Below are 17,447 nucleotides of genomic sequence, written 5' to 3'. Positions count from 1 at the left end.
AGCGGGACTATTGCTGAAAATCAGTTTATAAGTGCGTGGGAGGGGGTGATAGTGCAGATTTCGCTGATGACGATGCTAAGCCTTTTCTCCGACTTCGGGGCGACCAGTTCGCCGTGACAGAGCCGCATGCAGAAACGCTAGCGGACCGCTAGTCGTCCGTGGATATCTTCAATTACTGTCGTGAGCGAGCATGTTGTGTTTAGAACACCCCTATCTGGCCTCCAAGCGCTCGTTATACTGACGTGCCGACTCGGGCACGGCCGACGCGAAGAGCACACGGAAGGTCGATGCGGGCCGACCGCCAACCGGCTCCGCTCAGCAGTAGTAGGGTGTACTAGAATAATCAGTAGCGGCTGTAGTAAACGGAACACGGCCGTCGACTGCAAAAAAAAAAAAAAAAAAGCGTGACGTAACGCCGATCGGAGCCAATGGCTGCACGCATCTCGAACCAGCCGTGTTTCTTTAGGTAGTCTTGCGCCTGGTCGGTGACGTCACAGCTTCCACAGTGATTTGGAGGCGCGGTGAGAGGGTAAAAGCTCCAGGACTTATTCCGGTCCCTTTTTAATGAACGATAACTCGACTAATAAATACTCAACGCTTCTAAACCATTTTTGCGGCAGGACGTTCCTTGGATAGTACTCAAGCATGGCGGACGTAAAATCGCAACCTTAGGAACTCTGTTTAGGGCCTATTTTAATGTGGGATTATGAAATATTTTGTGGAATAAGCATAGTCGCTTTATTCTGGCGGTGCGGTGAAACTTGCATAACTCAGTCAACCCCAACGCCAAAATGCGCACACAACGTGCTCCGCACCGCCTTGGCTGTTTCCCACATCGTGCACCACCGCCCGGGCCGCGGATGCTGACGACGACTATTATAACAGGCTCACAAGCCGCCTGCCGTGCATATTCTTTCGGGCTTCCACCCATCCAAGCTTCCCCTCATTCGTATCGTCGGGACCCCTGCAGCCATGCCTCCCTTCCTGGAAATGAGCGCGCGCACGCGCTTGCGCGCGAGAAATGACCCATCGGGTGTCAGCAGAGAGATCCAGCCTCCAGGGTGATTCCCAGACATCAGCTTCCACCATCCCATACCATGAACCTCTCAACTATACACTCACACTCGCCTACTACCGCACACAAAGAAAAATGGCAGCATCTCCACTCCGTGGATGATGGCGAGGGTGCGGAGTACGGGGACTCGAAATGACATTGCAAGTTGCGCCCCGAGTGACATCCGATTTGCGTCCCGGCCGTCATTCGATTTGAGCCGTGAGTTGCACCTTGATTATTCCATAAATGAAACTGCAACTCACGGCTCAAATCGAATCTCGCTTGATGGTGGTGTGCGCACGGATGGACGCGGACGGACATTGGGATGTCCTAAGGTACTCCGCACCGTTACAGGCGAGGGAGTAAGCCGTTTGACTCTCGGGTACCAACTCACGGTCGTAGCCCAATGGGTAAAGACGACTGACACTAACTCTGTCTGGTCTACCAGACACAGGCTCGAGTCCTGCCGGTTCCTGTGCGATTTTTTTTGTGATTCTAAATGCTATGCGCACGGACGCGGACGTACATCGTGCGGTCCTAAGGTACTCCGCACCTAAAAATCCCGGGCCATCTCCACTAACATGAAACCTGGGGAGGGGCGAAGCATGCAGTGTATAAGTGTATTTCTGGCGACTTGGCGTTTTTGCCCACGGAGGTGAAACCGTTTGGGATAGAGGCATACAGCTTTGCTGTAAGTCTCGTGTCTTTGAAGCACGAAGTGTTCTAGCGCGGGGCGCCGGAAAACGATTGCCCCGGTGTTTTTTTAGTACCATGATACTACGACGACGCGAGACGCCGACAGCCCGAGCCCCTAAGAAGCTCCGCCCCTAAAGCGCTACTTCCGCCCCACCACTCCTTGTCCTGCGCCGACGCCACGTCACGGCGGCAGCTCCAGACAGACACGTTCCCAAACTTACACCACAAACACATCTTCTTTCCCAACCAATACCCTAGCAAACGCCCAGCTTGCAACAGCCCCACTACCACTCTCTTGTATGGGAGTGCCCGCGACCACCAGACGGGCTCACCCCTGTACAATTACCCACCTCCTCCTCTTGGGAGGTTGTTCTGTCCAGAACTTCCGCGCAAGACCAGCAACGGCTGATCGAGCGAGTCCTCCGGATAACGTCCGCCATTGCATTCCTGGACAGAGGACCCGACTCGAGGCTGCTTTTCTACCACCACCACCACCACAATAGGTGTGCACGGGCTCGGGCCGCGTGACTAACTTTTCACCCGGGCCCGGAACCGGGCTGAAATGTTAAAGGAGTACTGACACGAAATTTCAAAGCTGAGATAACTATGTAAAACGCTTCCTTTTTATCAGGAGATATCTCCCAGCAAGTTTCTACAACAACCGTTCAGCGAAACATATTTAAAATCCATTTTAATCTTCGCCCGCACGAGAAAGCCCAGAGCGGGCTGACGTGACATCATCTGCTACGTGCCCCAAACTGCCGACGTCGGGGCTCCCGTGACGAAGCCGACGCGCTGGCTGTGGTTGGCGCGCGCTGCTCGGGCGTGTGTACACGTCATGGTTTTGGGACTGACGTCATGCTGCACGGGCCTGTGGGGACGGCGAAGACCTCGGCCGGTCTGGGCGCGCGCGTGCGCTCGCTCGCGCGCGCTTCCAGAGAGGCAGCGATACGGCAAGAATGGTGACGCCATGTGATACATGCTGTCATGGCGGCCGCTCGGCGTTTTTTAAGTGCGAATGCACTTTATAAGCGACCCCAAACCATCCACCGCCGGCGTCGGCGGCGGCGGCGGCGGCGTCCGCAGTGCTCCTCTATATTTAAAAATGAAACAGCATCCGGCGCCAGGTTTCGATCCGAGGACTTTGCGGGCCGCAGCCCGACGCTCTACCGAATAAGCCACGGACGCGACGCTGATATCGGTGTCAGTAACCCGTCTTATATCTTTAACGCATTCAAACTACGTCGTCAGCGGCGTGCGTTGGCGACTCAGCGGCGTTATAGCGGCTTGATAACTGCGTGGTGTACACGTGATACTACAAACCCGATGGAAGAGATGGAAGAGAAGGCGGCGAGGCGGTGGTGCGGTGGGCTGCGGGGGCCGAGCGCAAGCGCCGCAAGCGGGCCGACAACCGTGCATTCGCACTTTCACATTCTCCCCCTCGGGGAAATGCGGGGGAATTTTTTGTCGAAACCGAAACTGGCACGAATAAACGACGCCGTAAATGAATGTTTACGCTGCGCTCGACCGTCGAATCTGTCATTCTATGATTAGTGGGCTGGTAGGCACGCATAGCAGCGAAAAAAACGTAACATAAAAATTTCGTGTCAGTACTCCTTTAATGCTAAGGTCGGGCCGGGGCCGTTCTGACCGCCCGGGTTCTGCCTGGTAAAGTGAGGCGACACTAGGTTTTCTGTAATAGCACCGAACCTACACGTAGCCGACGAGGCTCACCGCGCAACCCTAAGTATTCACATCCTCTCTCCACACAAAATGACCCATGCCAGTTGTGGGTGGAGGGCGCTCTCCACGTGCACGGCCTCCACACTGGCTTTCCAGAGGGAGCCTACGGCGAGGACGCAGTCGCGGACGGCGGGGTGGTCCGCTTCCAGCATAACACCAGGGGAGGAAGAAGCCTGCTCCTGCTGATGCGCCATCACTGGCAACACTACCGCGTGGAATCGGAAGAAAAAGTCCTTAGTGCCGGTTGGAATGGGCGATTGCTTAACCCGCTTAAGCGCATCGTCTCCACCCTGAGGGACCGGAGGCTGACGGTACAGGGGTGGTGACAGTGTCTGTGCCACCAAATTCCAGTACAGCCTTTCGTGGCTTTACGGCGAGCAGGTATTCCCACGAAAACAGCGTCTGCAGTGAAGCCACCGCGCTCGTTATCTCCTTGTAGAACCCGGTGATGCGGGAGTCGTGACGGACAGAAATGGATGTGGCAAGCCATGACCTCAAGTGGTGGGGACTAGGGACTGGATGGCCGCTTGGAGGAACGGGTCAGCCTGGTTGCGGAAATACGAGAAGCGCTGGACTACGAGCTCGAGTTATTCATTTACCAGTCCAATGTCTCCCTCTCCACGCTCTACTGCCCATGACCGGTGTAGCCTCAGAACCTAGCCGGCATCGATGGTAATAATGCGCGCTGCGTACAGGATCGTGGGGTAAGGTACCATATTGCACAAAGGTACCTAGTGTAAATGGATATGCTCTGGTTCCTCCATGCATGGGTGAAGCTTCCATTCTGGCGCGTCAACTTTCGGTTTCCACCGAGGGGCCACCGTCTGGCCCACGCCAATCTTGACACCTAGATATGTTCCAACGCGTTCTGACCACCATATGTTGAAGCACTTGTGTGGTTTGCTTTCCCAGCACCCCAACCAGGCCCCCTCTGATTTTGTGAGGTTCAGCTCTGCACCGGAGAAAAGGCAAAACTGGTGTGCCAGTCTGAGCACTTCCCCAGCTTGGGTGGCCGTTGAGCAAAGGCGACGTCGTCGGCATATGCGAGAACTCGGAGTTCCCGTCTGCCAAAACAAGACCTTCAATTCCATTGGAAGTGGCCACCATGCGACACAGAGGCTCCAGATAAAGAGCAAAAAAACAGTGGAGAAATAGGACATCCCTGCCGGAAGTTTTGTACCATGATGGGGATTTCTACCTCTCCGTTTAAGATTATGCTCGTTGTGGTTTGAGTGTAGCAAATCTGAATCCAGTCCAACATGGTGTCTCCTAATCCGCAGTGCCGTAGAAGTGTGAACAGAAATGACCGTTGTACCCTGTCAAACGCCTTCCTGAGGCCGAGATCAATCACAGCCAGCGGTGCTAACCCTAGTTCTCCCGCCTCGCACGTGGTTCTCATCCATGCAGTGCAGGTAGGAGTTTATTTTCGGCCTTTAAAGCCGCATGTCTGGCGTAGGGCCTACTACCGCACTAAGGGCTGTTTCGAGTCGTTGCGATAGTATCCGAGCCAGGATCTCCCTTCTCTCTTCGGACTACAGTCCGAAGAGAGAAGGGAGATCGGGCGGAAATCCGAGGTTCTGGGGTTGAACCAGATTGGGGTGTTTTCAGAAAGAGGACCAGATGGCTGTTTCGCATGGAAGGGGGAAGTAGCTTTCTTTGCAGTGTCCTCGAAGACTGTAGCGAGGATTGGGCTTAAACTTTTTTGAAACGCCTGATAAAATTCTGAGACAATCCCGCCTGGACCAGGGGACTTGTTTTGGGGATTCTACCTCCGCTGCAGTTATTGGAGAGTTGATGGAGTCTCTCAAATCATCCGATATCTTTGGGAGTTCACTGAGAACGTTATCGGGGATGGGGTCTAATGCAGTTTGTAAGTTGAAAAGGCGGGAGTCCTTGTAAGCACTTGCGACTTCCCACGGTCCCCGTGCGAGCTGGCCTCGGTGGTGGACTTCATTGATGTTTTGTGGATAGTCAGCGCTCTCGGAACACCAGGCTTGGACCCGGAACTGCGACGAATGCTCGCCTAGGCAGTCGTGCACTGCAACACTATGAGGAGAGGTGCAGACAGAGAAACTTCCAAACCCATGAAAAAAACTCAAGCACCCAACGGGTCAGCGCATCCTTGGCTTATACAATCAATCCCTCCTTTCAGTACTTTCTACAAGAGATTAGCGCCGGCCTATACGTCCCATAAAAATTCCTTTAGCTTTTGTGACGGTATAGCCTGTGATGCCGTTGTCATTGTTCTTCCTTCTTTGTTCGTGTTTTCCGTGCTCGATTTATGTCCATTACCCAAAAAATGTGACCGAGACATCGCTGTCGAAGATACTGCTAAATCATGTGTGACCCTCTGCATAACGAGTATATTTATGTGTAAGTAAAGTTATGGGTACAAAAAAAAAAAAAAAAAAAGCGCAACGCTGAGTTGCTAAACATTCACGAGCCGACTGATGTCGAGGTGTTACGTTTCTGGGCAGCAATATCGCCTCAACCAGGTTCAAACCCCACAGGCGCCCATAGGCGTGCGCACAGGGGGAGCAGGGGCCCGGGGGGGCGGCCGCCCCCCCCTAATCATCTGAAGGGGGGCGCCAAATTGGCCCATATTTTGCCAATGTAACACATTAAAGTAAAAATTTCGGCTCAGAAATATTTTGTATGTGTTGAAATTCCATCAAATTGAAATAAAAATTTTATAACCATCCCTCTTTGCACTGCGTTCGGACCGCTAGCCCTTCAGTGGGAAGATGTCTGGAGTTGCTGTAAAGAGGGAGGGGGACAGCGGTAAGACTTTGCCCCCCCCCCCCCCCCCTAATCGAGAAGTCTCTATGCAGGCGCCTGTCTCTTTTCTTGTTTTCTTTATTTAGCACAAACTTTTATGTATTTATGATACATTTGGGCATTGTAAACAATATTTAGGGTTTTTTCCCTTCATATAAGCTCAGCGGTATGTACTTTTCAGTGGTTGTGTTGCCGTTTTATAGATTGCATGTTATCTTATTTACAGTGCTTTTTATCTGGTTTAGGTAGGTTTCTGTTGCCAAACGTCCCGGCCCACGTGCCCCGGCCATGGGGTAATGTTCTCGGTCGCTACCGGGCCGGCCCGTTGGTCTTTGTCGGGCAGGGTCAGGCCTACTGCGATAAGAACCGGGCCGGGCCGGGCCGGGCCGTTCTGAGCCCGGGCCCAAATTTCTGGCCCGTGCACTAGCTCTAGCATGAACTTTCATGTTGGCTTTTTCACACCAAGGTAGTGATAAAACAAGTGCGCACTGGTGTCACTTAGGATGGACTGTGCACTGCCCTCCCATCGCAGGCCGAGAAGTCGCTGCGCGGCGAGATCGAGGAGAAGGTGCGCGGGCGGGTGAACGAGGAGCTGTCCCGCGTGCCGGTCGACCTGACGGCGGCGCGCTCCGAGCGGCTCGTGGACGCGCTCATCGAGCGCACGGCTGAGCAGCTGCGCGCCGTGGCCGACCCGTACGCGCTGCCGGACCAGGCGCGCTCCTTCGACCACGACCTGCTGCTCATGCGCGCCCAGGGGGAGATGCGCCTCTTCGACGGCTCGCTGCACGGACTCTCCACCGTCCAGCGCACGGGCGACGTGCTCGCCTTCTACCAGGTGCATGCGCTCGATCCGGCCGCTGCTTGCCGGCTAGGGACGTCGCTTGACGGCTGCCCCAGCTAGGTGCTGGCGTCGTGGCTGATCACAGTACTTATGGCTAATGACAATCTTTATTAGCGAAAAATTAAATCCAGTTCCATGCCTGTGACATATCTTCTTTAACAGCAGAGCTGACTTCGGCACGCTGGCGGCTACCACACGTAGTGGCGGGGTTTACCCCGGCGCGTGAGCCAAGATGGTTTGGTTTATTATGACGTTTAACGCGCCGAAGCTACACAGGAGCACACCGCAGTGGAGGGCTCTGGAATAAATTTCGACCACCTGGGGATATTCAACGTGCGCCGGAACCTCGAACACGGACGTTCTCGCTTTTTGCCTCCATCAGAAAAGCGGTCGCCGCGGCCGGGCATCGAACCCGCGTTATTGCGCTCAACAGCACAACGCTTTAACCATTGAGCCACAGCGACGGGTCTATCCAAGATGGCGCACCGGACAGCCGTCGCATTGTCTCGAGAGCACTTCTGGGCCCGCGGTACGGCTCCGAAGTTGGCGGGCCGGCGGTGTGCAAGCACGACCGAAGGAATACGAGCCCTAACGATCGCGTACGGCAGGGGTATTTCGCGACTTCGGCATGTTGGCGGCCACCTCCCGCTGAGGCGGGGGGTGCACTAACGCCATTCACCGCGGTATGTAACTATTTATAGAGCTCAGGCCTGGTAGCAGGAGGTGGACATGCACCACGTGCCGACGTCATACGGTGGCGCCATCTCTCGGCCCGCCGGCGTACCTCGCCTGGCGTGACAAGCATAATCGGCGGGCATTGCTAGCTCCTGATCAGCTCCGCGGTTAAAGAGCTGGCTCTGACGAAGGCTACACAGAAAGGCTGAGTCCCGTATGCTGGCCTGGCGCAATGGCCAGATTGAAAACCTGCCAGTGGTGTAACAGTGAGCGCGAGCACATGATCCCTAGAATGCGCTGCGCCCAATTGCCCCCTCTGGCCACCTGTAACAAGTGTGCGCTCAGTTCATTTTCACTGGTGACGGCGTTGTAGCATGCCCAATACAGCCTACTGGGTAGGGAAAAAAATAAAAAGCCATGTTACGAGTACCGCGGAGCAGGATATTTTAAAGCGATGGCATTGCTAGGTTCATTGAATGATTCTTCGTCTGCAATAGGCATCCGCAGCTGCCGTGCTTATCAGGCCTCCACGAAAACGACGTCATCATCCCAAACCGGAAACGACAAACGCGACATTGTGAAGCGAGCAACCACCTGAAGCTGGAATTGGGGGCAGCAATAACAGGAGTGAGGAAAGGGGGCATGCCAGCCGGATTACTGACAATAATGGTGTCGTGCAGAAGAAATAAAAGATACTAGATTCCAGCATGCGCCGTGCCTGCACAAAAGGGTTCATTCTCATAGGTGCTCAAGCCTGTGAATTTGTCTTTGTAAAAAACCATTGCTGCTAGTCTCGACCTGTCAGCTGACCTTGACCGCTTGGACAGCACTGGAATGCAGCAACTGTTTGGAAACGCTCGCTTAACGGCAGAGTAACGTTATCCCGTCTTACATTTTAGGACCTAAGCTAAGATATCCTGCACAACCTTTAAACTTAAATTCTAATAAAACCTGTAATAGGAAATGATGACAGGACACCAGAAAGATTCCATAGCTGGGCAAAGAAGGCAGCAACTGTTTCAAAATGCTCCCTTGACGACAAAGTAACAATATCGCGTCTTACATTTTAAGACCTAAGCTTAGATATCCTGTGCAACCTATTTAGTTAAATTATAGTAAAACATGGAATAGGAAACGATGACAGGCCACCAAAGATTCCACAGCTAGTCAAAGAATTCCCATTGAAAATGATAAAATTTACCCGCCCCTCGAGCATAATGGTGATGACGAAGTTGCAAGTGCACTAATGTGGAATGTCACACTCTTTTCGGCAACTTTGAACAAGGCATACTCTGATAAACATCCGATTTTTCAGGTTCACTTAGGGGTGACAAAGAAAAGCTCCGCTAGCAGGTTGGCGGGTAAAAACGACCAGGAGAGATGAAGACCGTTCCAAAGAGCAGAGCAAGGAGTCTGACCAGAAGGGCATGAGTGCATGCGATTTGTGTCCTTATATAATCTCCTCCTCCACGTTCAGTGTCACTATGAGGCTGTGTTTCTGATTGTGCTGTACTGCAGCTCGCGTAGCGGTTTGGTCAGCTGTTGCCATCAGATGGTATCTCGCTCCACACCACGTACGAACACGTACTTAAACTGCATCTGCATGGTGTGGACTTGGTTGACTTTTCTGATGAGAGTTGCCTGTTCAATCCATTTATTTCCCTCCACCCTCCTCAGCTAAGGGGCGCACTCACGCAGGGGTCTGGTTGGGGAGGATGCGCAGAACGCTGACGCCTCTGTGCTTGCCATTCGCAGGACGGCACGCTTCTCCTGGAGGCGGACGTGGGCTTCTCCAACCTGACGGGCCACTGGCGCTGGTGGGCGCAGCTGCTGGGCTCTGGGCCTTCGGGCGACGCTTCCCTCGGCGTCCTGGGACTGTCGTTGCACCTGCGCCTCGCCCTGCCAATCCAGGAGGCGGGCTCATCAACACACGCGTTACTGGGGCCCGTGAGGCTGGAGGCCCTGGAGCTGCGCCAAGTGGGACAGGTGTGGCTCGATATGGGCGGCCTGGGCACCTTCGACTTCTTGCTCGAGGCCCTCGTCAACCTGGCCACCAATGTCTTCAAGTGGTCCCTCGTTGAGGCTGCCCTCGGAGCTGTCGCCGAGGCACTGAGGAAGGAGATAGCTGAGCTGCCGCTGATCGAGCTCCGGTAGGCGAGGTCGTCCTTCTCCTCCAGCGATGGGATGCCCTGGAAGATCTTCTCGTCCTGGAAAGTGCTGCCCCGAGGACAGTGTGCACAGCCAGTTTGGTGTACAAAGCACTATCGTCGTTAGTTGTGCAAAGTCGTAAGCGCATGCCTGTGCGCTCAAACATGAGCTTGCGCTCCAGCGCTGTCTTGAGAAGCAGTGTGTGCTGCAGCACCTAACAAAACCTTCTTGCAAGTCTTCGCCCATGTTTGCGACAAAAGGGTTCACAATCTAAAACACAGAGCATGTTATTGGTTTTACTAAACTTTATTTGTGTAATCGCTGGAAGAGTTTTCGCTTGCTCAACATTTGTAACTATACAAAACGACAGCACGTTTTTCATGTGCTCATTGGGCTCTCTAATACCAAATGCATCTGCCTGCAGCATTCTGGCAACAACAGTACCATGAATTAAATTTAAAAAATATGCATTTACATTACCTATCAATGTAAGTGAACTGTTCATATAAAATCATTGATGCTGCAAACAAGTTGAGTGCGCGCGCGCACGCACACGCGCGCACGCACGCACGCACACGCACACGCACACACACACACACACACACACACACAGACAGAGAAAACCTGAGTTAACAAGCTGTCCAGAAACAGAATGCTCAACAAAAGGACAGAGCACAAGTGACTCTTCAGAGAGAGAGGAACGTCCACAAGCATAGGTTTGTGTGCAGTCATGCAGTCTGTGTGCAGTCATGACGGCGATCTTTCAGTGAGCAGCCGACCGGTATCAGAGGTAGGCTCCCCATCCTACGTACATTTGGCAGAGGTTGATCTCGTTTGTAGCTTCCTGCATTTTTAAAAATGAAGAAGATATAACCATGCTGAGAAATAATCCAGCAAGAGGACTACGCTGACAGCGAGAGTTAATGCACTCATCATCACCAAGATAAAGTATCATGCCTCAGCAAATCACCAAAACCACTTTTTCACACGATTTTAACGAAACAGTGAACACAACTGAATGAACAAATACCCGCCGCGGTGGCTCAGTGGCTAAGGCGTTGCGCTGCTGAGCACGAGGTCGTGGGTTCGATTCCCGGCCGCGGTGGCCGCTTTTCCGATGGAGGCGAAAAGCAAAAACGCCCGTGTGTACGAGATTTCGGCGCACGTTAAAGAACCCCAGGTGGTCAAAATTAATCCGGAGCCCTCCACTACGGCGCGCCTCATCGCCTGCGTTGCGTCGGCGCGTTAAACCCTACAATCAATCAATCAATCAATCATGAACAAATATACAGTGAAAAACGGCGATGAGAATACACACGTAAAAAAAATAAAAAAGTGTGAGGAGCAACCTTTGATTAGGCATAAATCGAGCCACCATTTGTTCGACAGGTATGCACCTGTGCACAAGCGACGTGACTGTCTCGGGATGACCCAGCAATGGGCTCGCATAAAGTGACCAAATATTTCAAACTTCTGAATATCGAAGCATGCACTAATACAAAACTCGGTTTAGGTTTGACTCAAACAGCACTAATAAAAAAATTCAAATGTACGCAAAGTATTTCAAAGTTTGAAAATGCAAATAGTCAGTTGTATCAATAAACTCAGATACATGACTGCAATTGTGTTTTGATGATAATTGGAAGTGCCCAGCTCAAAAAAAGAAATCATGAAGATATTATATCCTTTAATAAAATGAATTGGAACGAGTTGGGTACCAGACTTGCTGCACATTAATAAGGACCACCCACCACCAAAGCATTTCCTTTGGTTGGTGGCAGGCGCAGGCATTCCCAGGAAGAGGCCACCTACTGTTTTAGTGGCTGCAACTTGTTGCAACTGCCCTTTTTGACTCCTGTATATTTGGACCATGAGTAATGAGGCATTGCGACTAGACTCGAAGCTCAGCCCTGCCGAATAATTATAATAAAATAACAGCAGCATCACGGTTGGCTTTTTTTTGTGATGGACCTCAAGTATACAGCAAAAATGCGTCAATGTGTGAAAAACTTGCCATATGCAAAATGACAGGAATTGCACAGAATCAGCGTTTCGCAACAAAACTTTACGAAGAGTGATAATCATTATTTTGGTCAAAACTTGGCGATAAAGAAACCACCGAATGTCTTGACAAACACCACCTTTCTTGCTGTACTACCAAAGGTTCCGAATCTTTGAACAGGGGCCGCTTTGCAGCTCCACAAAGCATTTTGTGGCTGCTTTGATACCCAATACGAAATCAGCTTCAGACACTGCTTGTTGCTGCAATGCTGCCTTTCTGGTCATACGACATGCTTTGAAAGGCCCTTTGCAGTTACAGCAATGTCTTTTTGAGCTCTGTTGTGTTACCCATTAAGTTAAAAAAAAATAAATAAAGCTTCATAGTGCTAATTTAACCTCGAAAGACAGCGATTTAACTTTGCAGCAGACATATCAGCACCTCATTTGTCAAACAGGACTAACTCTAGTGTTAAAAAAAAACAAAAACATTTACCTATACCTCAGCTATGGTAGGGACAATTCATGCTTTTCATTCACAATGCTGGCAATGCTGTGAGTCACATTTTCTTTCTTATCCACATAATGAAATAATTCAGTTATCATAGTTGGGCCACCAAAATTTGCAGTAAACCATATTTCTCTCGAAATCCTGCCCAATGCAACTGATAGTCTGCTACAACCAGGTCCTGTCTAACCAAACCTTCTTGTATTTAGAATTTGAATGAAACAAAAATCAGTGACACAATCTACTAAGTAACCTACTATACCTAGATAGTTGTTATAATTGGGATCTGATCTTAGTAGGGCCGGTGGCAACAATATCTCACTGCAGCAAAACGCCACACGGAAGACAGCTTGACCCAAGCACAAACACCACCAAGCAGTCCTTCTACCATAAGCTGCCCAGGAGGCCAGCCCACAGCAGTGTCACAGCAAATTCATTTTTATATTTAGAGGATGTAAAGGTAAATCAGTTCAGAAGGAATCATTATGGCTGAACATGAAATTCTGAAGGGGGAGGGGGGAAACTTCTGGTAGCTGATGTTGCATGACCTGTCGCAAATTAACACCGAGTTCACTGGACTAGAGTTCTGCGCTAGATGGAAGCACGGCGGCCGTACCTGGATGAGATAGTCCACCTGCCCCTCGACGGAGAGGGGTGGTCCGGCAGGCTTGTTGCGCCCCCTGTAGACGCCTTTCAGCCTCTGCTCAATGCCATTCACATTGACCAGCGCCTGGGCACAAGAGGGACGGGGAGAGCAACAGAGGATCACTTGAAAAATCTACCATCGACATGGGGGGCTTTCTCTTTCTTCCCCCTCTCTTTCTAGTTGTACTTTATGTCTGCCTTGACAAACATTTTCAACTAAGCTTCTTGCCCTCCATGTCACCTAATTCACAGAGTGTCCCTTGCTTTCAAGGGTTGACGACAACATAAAATTCGGGGCAGACAAACATTTAAACATGTGCCATTCCAGCTTTGGCAGTTCTGTGTATTTGCACAGTAACCTCGTTCGCTACATCATCATCATCATCATCACCATCGTCGTCGTCAAGACAAAGGCCTCTCCCATTGACCTCCAACTGCTCCTGCAGCGACTACAATGCCTTCGGCGAGGGAAAATGGACTGTATTTACATTAGAATACACACAGAACACGTCGGATAGCAGCTCTTGCTCCTCATCTTCCTCTTCTACTCGCATCTGAGACTACTTCTTTGATTGATTGTAGGGTTTAACGCGCCGACGCAACGCAGGCGATGAGGCGCGCCGTAGTGGAGGGCTCCGGATTAATTTTGACCACCTAGGGATCTTTAACGTGCACCGAAATCTCGTGCACACGGGCGTTTTTGCTTTTCGCCTCCATCAGAAAAGCGGCCGCCGCGGCCGGGAATCGAACCCGCGACCTCGTGCTCAGCAGCACTAATGGGACATTGCAAGTTGAGCTTGTACTCTCAGTAGTTTCCCCTGATCTAACGTCGCTGGCAACAGCCTGGTGAAGAATCGTTCTGCTAGCTTTATTATCTCGTTCTAGTTGCAAATAATGTTACCCTGCGTACATCCTGTCTTCGCTGATGGCTGGCTTTCTCTTAGTTGCTTCCAAGCTTCCCCCTATTTGCAGCGTTTCCTCAGTCGCACGAACGTCTTTTGTTTCATTTCTGTTAATTAGTTTTCACAGCTCGGCCAATTCAGTCCGATCCACCGTTGTTGATACTTTCATGTTCCTACGTTTGGCAATTAGTTCCTTCAATTTCTTAGCTAGTTTTCCAGTTTGCTCTCTACATGCTGCTTCTCTCACAGCTGCTGCTGATTCACCAAGTGCCAATGTTAGATTGTCATTTAGCCCGTCTACACTGACCTCTTCCTGCTGGTTTAAAAGCGCGAATTTGTTCTGAAGAGTTATTTTGAACTCTTGCTATCTGGCTCTGACCGACTCTATGGAGGGTTTCTTAATTTTCACGAGTTTCCTTCTCCTATGATCGCTGCTCCAAATATTACTTAGAACCTCTACGCCTTGCACGATACCTGGGTTGTCACTTAAAATGAAGTCAATTTCCTTTTTTGTCGTAGAATTGGGACTTTTCCATGCCCATTTCCTATTCTTTCCTATGTAGAAGGAGGTGTTCATCAACCTTAGGTTATTTTTCTCTGCAAATCCAACCAGTGTATCTCCTCGACTGTTGTGATTGTTTATTCCGAAGTTTCCCACTGACCATTCTCCCATTTGCTGTTTACCGACCTTTGCGTTAGTCTCCCATCGCAATCGTGAACTGTGTTGTTGCCTTCTTCATTGCTGATTCGATGCCCTGTCTACGGCTTCATCATAGCTAAATGTAGGTGCATAGGCCTGACCTGTCTTCAACCTGTACCGCTTGTTTGGCTTGATCACAAGAGCCGCGGCTTTCTCGCAAATGCTAAGCTCCTCCACGTTTCCTGCTATTTCTCTGTGGATTAAAAATCCCACCTCGTATTTTTTCTTCTCTTGGGGTCCACTGCAGCACAGAATATGCCCGTTAGTGAGCTCCATGAAGCCTCCTCCTGTCCTTCTAACTTTGCTTAACCCTATAATATCTCACTCAATGTCCGAGACCTCCTCTAGAAGTACAGCTAAGCTTCCCTCGGTAGACAGAGTACGTGCGTTGAACGTTGCCAGGGTCCAGTTCCAAAGTTGGCTGTTACAGAACTAATGACTTAATTACTATTATATTCTGGAAGTGCAGTTAAGATAACAGGACTTGACAACCATACTATGCAACTGAAAGACAGTGCAGGCTTGCCTTTTCATTGATGATCTCTCCAGTCTCCGACGACTGACCCGCTCTTGTGCCCTTGGGTCCTTTGCTCCACTCAACCAAGGGGTCGTGCACAAACGGCTTCAGAACGCTGCCGGAGAGCAGCACGGGAGTTTCAACAACGAATCAAGGCAAAGTTCAGCTCACAAAAGTGAAAACGTCCCAGTGCAAAACAATGGCTGCTTCACAGAGATGGAGCCTTTGTATTCACTGATTTGGGCCCTACCTCATGAGTGCATCAGTCTCGTTTCGCATGATGCGCAGGGTGACTTCACAGGCTTTCCGGAAGATGCCTTCGTAGCCAAGGGGACCCTGGGGAAAAACCAAAGTTTAGGCATACACATGCAGCGTGCATCTACCGGTGGCTACGATTACTAACTAAATTATGGTGCACCAGATGTGCTTCATTACGTAATTACCAATTTTCATTTTATTAAAGGCCAGCTGCACTCAAATTTCACCTCAACCAAATTTATTTTTGATATGTAGTAAGCACCACCAAATCAGCTGGGACACAAGTGGTAGCCCCATGAAACGCCTCGTTAATCAGTCAGAAGCGTTGAAAAAAGCTCGACTGCAGACCACTCTGCACCTTCCGGCGGATCGCGTAAACAGCCATGACGTGCCTGTGATGCTCCAGCCGACAGGGACTTCTTCCTCTGGCCAGGCAGGCAGCTGGAGAACTGGCCAAGCTCTGCTGCGCACGCTTCCCCCATTTGCTGCCCCACACGCGCATAGAGCATGCGCGCAGGCTAGCTCCCGAGCTGCTGACCGTCCGGCCACTCGCTGGACGGTTCCAACGTCACTTTAGTGGCCGCGCTCTTCTCGGTTCCGGTTTCAAAATCGCCAATTTTTGCTGACCGCTTGCTGCCTTCACACACATATTTCGGCTGCTGTATTTTGCATCTTGCTTTCTTTTTAGGCATACTATACGGAAATGGTGTTTTCAAGAGATCGAAATTTTGAGTGCAGTCGGCCTTTAATGTGTGGGCCCTGTGCAGAAGATACTCCTAGTTGTGGCATCCTCTAAGGCAGGTAAGGATGAGAGGCCAATATTACCAGTTGTTTTTATTAAACATAATTTATGGCTTGCTCAGCTAACACGCATCCAACAGTGAGCAGCATTGCCTGCTACTGTAGGCAATGTGGGAATATATTGGGCATTATATGTACAATGCCGGTTTGCAGCAACCAAACATGGACTGAACAAAATGAGACTGAATAAAAAAACTCACCATGGCATTAATCATGTTGTGCGTCAACCGGAAAGGAACTCTTTCGGGCCAATCAAATGTTTCTCCCTGGAGGAGAAGAAAAGGCGAGCCCCCAAGATGCAAATGAGTCCAGGTTCTGGGAACAGCAGGGAGCAGAACATTTCAGCTTTGGCCCTGCTCCAGCCTTGAGACAACTTATTCGGGCCACATTAAAATGTTTTTTTTCTTTAGTACTTTAGTGTCGAAGGCCCTTGTATATACAGTTTCGCTGGTCATCACTCTTTGAGACTGTGCCAACAGATGGCAATACTATGATCAATGTCTGGAAAGCACTTAAGTTATTCGGAGTTTAGCATACTAAAGGTCAAAGCTGACATGCTGTGTGTGTGTGTAACTAAATGGCAGAGATATTGTAGGCCTTAAGTTGCTCTATACTAGCATACTTACACACCTACACGGCACACCAAAGAACACATGTTTGACTGGTGCCTCTCCACACATAAGCAGCTCAATTCCATGCACACGTTGAAATGTTGTCCCACCAAGCCAGTGCCTAACTCGTATAGTCAGATTGACTAGTGGCATCAGGTGCTTGTGACAAAGGGGACTGGTGATGCAAGACTGGTGAGACCAGTAGAACGGGAGGTGCAGCGTGCCTTGTTGAAGAGGCAGTTGAAGTCGACGTGCACGGCGTCTCCGCATGTAACATCGAAGAGGATGTTCTCGCCGTGCCGGTCACCCAGGCCCAGGATGAAGCCCACAATGCTCATGACCGCCACAGTCTGCGCATACGACAGTCTGGCAGTGTACCTGCAGGAAGAGGGGCAGAAGAGGAGAACAAATTGAAACAAGACGGCCAAGTTCGATTGCTGCAGTCTCAACACGAAGCCAGGTGCCTCTATGCAATCTCACCCTCCCTGTCATGCACGGCTTGGTGAGGAGTGAGAGCTACATGATCCCAACGTATCCAACGACTCACCAACCATAATAGAAACTGGGGAGGG

General features: G+C 50.7%; 2 protein-coding genes across 2 annotated transcripts in view; one reads left to right on the top strand and one right to left on the bottom strand.

Moving 5' to 3' along the window:
- LOC144170411 (uncharacterized) overlaps nt 1–11,659 on the top strand; it is a 37,211-nt gene extending 25,552 nt beyond the window's left edge. The window contains exons 2-3 of the mRNA XM_077700196.1: nt 6,804–7,106; nt 9,543–11,659. Coding sequence (XP_077556322.1) covers nt 6,804–7,106; nt 9,543–9,941 — 702 coding nt within the window. The 3' untranslated portion in view covers nt 9,942–11,659. The remainder of the gene's footprint in view (nt 1–6,803; nt 7,107–9,542) is intronic.
- Nucleotides 10,642–17,447, bottom strand: part of Mei-41 (ATR serine/threonine kinase meiotic 41) — an 88,755-nt gene continuing 81,949 nt past the window's right edge. Inside the window, exons 57-62 of the mRNA XM_077700197.1 lie at nt 17,100–17,253; nt 16,465–16,530; nt 15,456–15,541; nt 15,215–15,320; nt 13,058–13,171; nt 10,642–10,779 (exon numbers count right to left, since the gene is read on the bottom strand). Of these exons, the coding sequence (XP_077556323.1) occupies nt 10,720–10,779; nt 13,058–13,171; nt 15,215–15,320; nt 15,456–15,541; nt 16,465–16,530; nt 17,100–17,253 (586 nt within the window). The 3' untranslated portion in view covers nt 10,642–10,719. The remainder of the gene's footprint in view (nt 10,780–13,057; nt 13,172–15,214; nt 15,321–15,455; nt 15,542–16,464; nt 16,531–17,099; nt 17,254–17,447) is intronic.

Source organism: Haemaphysalis longicornis, unplaced genomic scaffold, assembly GCF_048455015.1.
Source record: "Haemaphysalis longicornis isolate Haplotype H1 unplaced genomic scaffold, Haemaphysalis longicornis Haplotype H1 scaffold_2, whole genome shotgun sequence".
In the NCBI taxonomy this organism is placed as follows: domain Eukaryota; kingdom Metazoa; phylum Arthropoda; class Arachnida; order Ixodida; family Ixodidae; genus Haemaphysalis; species Haemaphysalis longicornis.
Note: the sequence above shows the minus strand (reverse complement) of the source record. Positions and strands in the feature narration are given on the sequence as shown.